Source organism: Opisthorchis viverrini, assembly GCF_000715545.1.
Source record: "Opisthorchis viverrini unplaced genomic scaffold opera_v5_11, whole genome shotgun sequence".
Classification (NCBI taxonomy): domain Eukaryota; kingdom Metazoa; phylum Platyhelminthes; class Trematoda; order Opisthorchiida; family Opisthorchiidae; genus Opisthorchis; species Opisthorchis viverrini.
The window spans coordinates 1,500,264-1,507,412 of record NW_008751667.1 but is presented as its reverse complement, the minus strand read 5'-3'; the positions used below and the strand labels follow the sequence as shown (position 1 = coordinate 1,507,412).

At 44.1% G+C, this 7,149-nt stretch overlaps 1 protein-coding gene across 1 annotated transcript; it reads right to left on the bottom strand.

The window, feature by feature from the left end:
• Positions 1–355: 355 nt before the first annotated feature.
• T265_01060 (hypothetical protein) lies at positions 356–4,165 on the bottom strand (the record flags this gene model as incomplete). Its single annotated transcript, XM_009165003.1, has 4 exons — positions 356–740; positions 2,002–2,233; positions 3,386–3,618; positions 4,080–4,165. 4 exons carry the CDS (start codon positions 4,163–4,165, stop codon positions 356–358), a joined length of 936 nt encoding a protein of 311 aa, XP_009163267.1.
• Positions 4,166–7,149: the final 2,984 nt, after the last annotated feature.

Genomic DNA, 7,149 nt, shown 5'->3' with positions numbered 1-7,149 from the left:
CTGGCTCCGCGAGTGATGACTTTGTGAAAATTCTGTGTAACCGGTCTGTACTTTCGACTAGGATAATGCGAAATCCAGGACACAAAGCACTACAGCTTAATTACAGACCAAAACGCACCCAAAAGTGTTATTCCCTCCCAAAATAAGAGAAAAACTAAAAAAATTGAACTTTTTTGAAGAACAAAGCACCATCGGACAGGTGTAAAGCAAGAATGTCCATTCAAATGTGTTCCGTCTCTACTTGAATACGCAACACAATCCATTTGTAGCAGTGCATCTAGACTACTGAACCAACCGGATGTAGAATAAGTGAAGTGCGTGGCTCCAGAGCACAGAGTATAACAGAAGGCCGTTTTCACCCATCCCTGCCCTTCCACTCCACACCACTTTTCTTCACGGAGTCAAGGTTGCCTGATCCGAATTTTGTTTGGGGATCCTGTTGTTGTCCGGGCTGTTGGCCAAGTGAGGACTGTCTCATTGACTTCTTACGACCAAGTTGTCTGCTTGAAGCTGCAATGTTTCTGGCTTGTGCAGTGACAGTACTTTCGCTTTGTGGTACGAACTGTCGCCACGGCCTCGGGGGGAATATGCAGGCCAGGTTGGAGTTGGTCGCCGTGCACTTCAAAACCGATCCAACAGTGTTGAGAAATCGTTTAAGTCCACGAATACAATCGCCCGCAGATAGAACTACGTAAGAGCCTTCAAACTGGGGTTCTCTAGTGGAAAAATGGAATGATTGCCTGTAGTGATAATGCATCCGACGTCTTGAAACCGGAGCTACTGATCTAAAATCGTGCACCATATTTTGACTACTGACAAATTGAACAGTAGTTAGTTTTGTCCCAGAAAAACATAGGTCGCCCAAAGACACGATCCGCCATGTATGACTCTACGAGGATTGGATTAAGAAATTCCGATATTTCATAAGTATGCACGAATCTCTTGTGAACTCTAAGCAAGCCTACAGGAGTACTGAGCGGGGATCATACGTCCTAAAACCGCTCAAACAAACCTGTCAGAAATGACATCAGTCATTAATGCGGCTTACTGGAAGGCTTGTGCATTGCCAGAATACACGAAGTTTATCGGAACCGCATCTAACTCCATCTGAACCCGAAAGAAACTGGATTATATCCTGCTCAACAGGATAGTCATTCAGGAGGGCGAATCAAGAAAATTAGGCTAACAAATTCAAAAATTCGCTTCCTCTGAACTACACAAGGTGACAGCCTGTTACTCCAGGACAAGAACAAGTCATGTCGGAAGGGTTACATAAATTGCAACTAAATTCCCTCCCCCGATTACTCCAAGAGAAGGTGAGATTTTGGACGAAACTTGGAAACTGCGCCTACTTTACGAGCCCGAAGGCGGGCGAAATCGGTCGTGGACTGCTGAAGAGTTTTCAGCAGTTGCGTATCACGTCTGTAATTCAGGTCCAGTTTAGTCAAGGTCACCAGTAAGTGAGAGGTGAACCTGCAGCAGTCAGTTTGTCACGTGTTAGCAGAAGTCACTTGATGGCCTATGATGCCAGACAAACCTGTGGCCTTGACTGCTGATGACAAGAAATCAAATCCTGTTGCACTGCACAAAAATTACCCCGTTTTTTGGGAATAGCGAGTTGTATTCTCCTCGTCTGCAATCGGAACTTGTGCGACAGCTCAAGACATGTCATGAGTACATAGACAAAAGATAAATTTGAAATGGGTCGCCATCTTTCCACCCATGACTTGTATGGAAGTCGAGATCTTGGTTGAGAGAAATGTACCTCGTGATAACTGAACGTCATTCAGTCGAGCCACATGCGTCCCATCGAAACGAACATACTTTGTTGCAAAACTAATGAATCTATGCTGGAAATAAACCTCGAGTGAACGGTGACTTGTACCGTTAGCTCTATTTGTTAGGTCATCCAAACGAAACAGAGCAAGAAACAGTCTGGAATATCCAAGGAGGCGCCGTGACTAAGAATCTGTAGCCCCATGTGATCCCTTATGCACTTACTCGAACAGTATCCAAACCGTTTGCTGATTCCACCATTGTCCTGACGGAACACAAACCGAATTGGTGTTAAAGATAACTTCGTACAAGGGATATTCGTTGCTTGAACACACATCGGACCATTGTCCACGGAAACCGCGATCAGTGTAGAGGCGCGGACACGTCAAGCCTCCTTGATTGGCAAATCCCTGTAGTAGGTGCGCCGAAGGTTTGCCTGAATTTGTTGACAGGTGTGCTAATTCAGTTGAAAAAAAACGAAGGTTGTATCACTTTTGTATGTTCTTCAGTGTCGAGTGTGATTTTAGAGCGAAAACCCCTAAAATTCCCAGGGTAAACAATTCGGTAACAGTGCTAGCCCTCAAACTTGAGTTCTTCTTCTCTTGGATGTACTGCATGTTGAGAACTGGCGGGAAATCTATTTGTTATATGCCGAAGAGGAGGTTACCCACCCCTGAGGCACACGCATCTAGGACGAGATCTCGTGAACTGTTACGTCTAACAGACAAGGTCGGTTTCCAAGAAGGTGGAGGGAAAAACAAACGCGGCAAATGAGCCATTACCAGAAACTTAAGGCTTCACCTAGCCCTGTTCTATCTAAAGAAACATTTTCTCGGCGCTCGACAGTCCAGATAAACAGTAAAAATCCGTTAGACTCGGCAGTCACTGTAAAGAAGAGAGAACGAGATGTTCTGGTAAAGTTTGTCTTCACAAAATCGTACTGGACGGATGATAGTGCGAATGACAAGGCATTGATCGAGAATCCGTCAGAAACGATGGTGATACCGATGCTATCGTAACTGTTATGACAAGACAAAAACTATAGCTTTGCTATCGTTTTTACTACTGCAAAATGAATCTGCTGTGATCACCATCAACCAGGCTTTGCTGTAATAGGTAGATTAGATTTCGATATGGCCTACGGTTTATGAGTTGGCTGAAAACTCGTTGAAGCCCACTATCCTGTTTGAGGCATGTCAGACGACAGGGTTCCATCAATCTCATTTCATAGTTGGAGGCATGTGAAGTCAGACACTCAGTTTGAGACTGAAATGCATGTTGCAAAACAAAAAAGTGCTCAGAATGAAAACGTTACTTCGCCTGCAAGGTCTGTAAAACATCGAAAACAACACCGTTTGAAGAATCTGAGGTGTGGGAATGCTTTATCGATCACCTCAAACTGCAACCCAGTAACTGCTTTGATTGTATCGATCGACCAGACTGTCCATCAGGATTTCTCAGCAAAGTAGTGCCATGGACATCTGAAGCTTCCTTTGTCTGATTAGTTCTAAATAATGAGAGTGAATCCCATTTATGGCAGACATTTTGCTGCAAATGAGGCTTTTTTTTAAGAAAGAGTAGACGTTTTTTCACAAAGGAAACTACTCACAGGGTTGCTGAAAACTCTTCGACAGCCAGTCGTGGGCTGTCTGGAAAACAGCCCAATTTGGGTTCAAGTAGAACATAAGGTTGACGGAAACTCGGGGACTGCGCCTACCTGATGAGCCCGAAGTGGAAGTGCAAAACCGGTAGTAGGCTGTCGAGGAGTTTTCAGCAGTAGTTTCCTTTATGAAAGTATACTGCAATATCTCGAATATCGTGCCAACTGAGTCTTGAGGCGGCCTGTGTGCAGCACATTCAGTTGTAGAACATCATAAACGAGAGATTCAGTTAAGTCTCTCGTTAAAACCCAATCGATTTGCAAATTAGTGTGTTTCTCGAAAGAGTAGACGTATTTACTTGAGACCGGGTTTGGTCCGAACAAGTGAAAATTCGTCACTCGAGAAATCAGTCAACACGTGATGAGGTTTCCGCGGTTGAACAGACAAGTAATTAAACTACTAGCCGGGAGATCGAATGCTTTGAAATTCCCTCCTGGAGTTCCGTGGGCTGTTGATGATTCCCGGTAAGGATGAAACAGCTGTGCAAGGCCACTCGGCTTTTCGGTACAGATTGGTGGTGCCACTTACAGAATCTCAATTGGACATTTCGCTTAGTTTGCCCCTTTGGTTCACCTCTAATCTCAACACGAGTTGACATTGTCAAAACACTGTCAAACTTGTCATATTTAATTGTACTTTTACTTACTCTTCGAGGTCGTCTCTGCGGCTTGTACGTTCCATTCCAACCCGCCGGTGATGCAAACCAGAGCGAATAGTAAGCAAAACATTTTTGTGCTATAAAGGATGATCAGAAATCACGGTATATATAATCAGAATAAAATGTCATCAGAAGGGCTGAGAGAGGCTAGCTTCGCGGTTAAGAACCAGTCCCGTGGAGCCAAGTCATTAAATGGCTTTGTTGATAAAAAGTAATAGAGTTTTGGCGAAGTACACTCGTTTGCAAGCAAATTTGTTTTGCGAAAGACTCACCTGGAACTCACCTAAATCTCTCGTTTATGATGTGGGCTGTCGAAGAATTTTCAGCAACCTTATGATTAGTGCATTACGAATATACATGTATCGCGACATCTCGAATATCGTAGCAACTGAAACACGAAGCAGCCTGGTGCAGCACATTCCGTTGCCTGGAGACATTACAAACGGGAGATTCAGCTGGGTTCCAGATGAGAGGGATTCGAGGGTGAATTTATCCACTCCTTCTTGGGTACGAAAGATCAAACTCAGATGGTCGGTAAACAACAAGTGGAGTGTTCTGTGACTTCATCGGTTTTTGACAACACTATAACCTCATAAGACTGCGCCTACCTGGTGAGCCCAAAGTGGAAGGACAAAACCGGTCGTGGGCTGTCGAACAATTTTCAGCAACCTTATGAGTAGTGTATTTCGTCGATAAAGTTTTATTTTCACGAAACCGGTTTATCCCCATTCAGTCGAATGGATACATCTGGAACCAAAAATTATGTTGTATTTGTCATCTTAAAAGTATTTCGCTGCAAAACACACTCAAACCCATGCGGGCAGTCATAATGAGGTTAAGTCAGTCTTAACCAGGGCACTGAAGTCATTTCAAGTGCTAACAATTTCTGTTGGTTGAGAAGATCTACTCAAGAACTGGGGTTCCTTCTTGGCTCCCAAAAGCCCCCCTTCGAGGGTATGGACCATATTCCGTCCCAGGAAAATTGAAGGTCATAATTTTCTTGCGATTGGTCTGTTTTTCTTACAAATCATTTGTTTTTTGTCCTTAGATTTTAACAACGGTCTGTACTTCATACACCAATCAAAAAGTTGATTGGGTTTTAAGGCAGTCGGATAGACAATCCGTGAGATTTCTCACGATTAGCCGACTTATTCGATGCTGCGTGTCGGTCTGTAGTTCCTGTTTGTTGGTAAGTGGGGATAACTAGAAAGTGTTTGTCACAGATCTTTTTGGTCTGTGCGCGTTGCGGCGTGCCAGGACGACTGGATTGGGTTTGGGGCAGGGGACCATCTTTCTGATAACTGCACACCGTTTCGTGTCATCCCGGCTGATCTAAAACCGCCCTCCACCAGTTCTACGCCCTCTATTCTATTCATCCTGGGGTGGCGATTTCTACCGACCCGGCCACTAGTCGCGGTGGGGTGAATCTTAAGCCCCGTCTCATAATGTCCACATTTTCCAAACTTATCCTTTGTCCAGTGTCTAGTGCATGCCCTGTCATTGCAGAGTTCTTGACTATCGCCTGATATTCATCCACTTTTCTGAGCGGTCTTTTATGCTCACCGATTCTGGTGTGCAATTCCCCGAAATGATGATTACTCAATCGGTTTCAAACTGTTTCCAATTTTGTGTCGGTTCACTTCTTCCCAGTCAAAAGTCCTCGTCACCCGAACCGCATGCGACATCCTGAACAGCCGGGTTACGACTGCTTCTCTATCAATCAGATCCACAGGTTTAATCTTTCGGCGCGTAACTTAACAGGATGGTGGGTTCTTTGCCTTTTGCCTGTTGTTGAATACGTTAAAAACGAAAAGATCCATCTTCCGTGGTTAGATAACCTTAATCCACGGACGTAGAGTCGGGATCCAATCGATAAGAACGCCACCCGCATTGCAGTTAGGCACACAATTTGACCCTAAGTTTAATCTGTGCTCATTCAGCGCCTAACTTACTAGTTCGAGCTTCAATAACGCGTATATTCATTATTCGCCTATTTGTAAATTTCTAAAGCGAAGCAGCGTTACCGAGAATTACAGTCACTTTCAACAACCGGTCCATAAACTAGTTGTATTTTGTATGGAGAATTTTCAGTACCTGTGTGATGGTGATACTACTGATGGGAAGGCACGCGAGTAGCATGTGTTGTCCATGAAATTTCGCTTTGCGTCTTTTGAAAAGGAGAGATCTGTTGCGGAATTTGTAGAGCCACTTTGTAACATTTGCTTGAGTTTGAGCGAGGAATAATTGGAGTCAATGAATCTCCAGGAAAGTTCAAGAAGACGCGTTCGGGAGAAGATGGGTGTCCAGTTTTTGTAAACAAGATGCAAATTAGAGTTTTGCTGCCCTGTTCAATGATCTGTAATTAGTGAGTTGGCGTTTCCCAATAAATAACTCCGCAGCGAAGGCCTTTTTCCTTTTCACCTGCACGGTACGCGTTCAGGATGTTTTTATGGCGAACAAGATGATGACGATAGATAGCGAACTCTAGAAACGGACTAGACAGTCAGCAGTCTAGGCATTCAGTTTTACCGATTACTGTTATCCATGTGATGACAAATCGGAGAACGACGAACATTCTTATACCTTTGATGGCGTTTTTACTTTAATTCTTAAAATTTCACGTGGAAATTGACACCCAAGCGTTTGGTAACATTCTAGGTTTACTCCCGGTTGGGATCAACTCAAAAAACGTGATATAAGATTCAAAACGTTTGTTGGACAGTTTCTTGGAGCTTAAATTGGACTCAAGTTTAGCTTGATCGTCAAAATAAGGGCCTGTTCTGGTAGTAACCACTTGGGCCAATTAAATCGACGGTCCCCAAAGTGTATCCCTACAGTAGATCTCAAGTATGACCTTACAGTCAACATGGTGCGAGAAAGCTCAGTGGTTAGAGCGCGAATCTACTGACCGGAAGATTCGTGGTTCGAATTCCACCTCTGCCTGTCGGCTTCTCCTGTCTAGGTTTAAGCAACCTGGCAGCCTTCGTGCTTCCTTTGGGTAGCATGGCAGCTAGGTTCGAAAGGGTGCTACAGCTGAATTGTTTTTATCTTTGT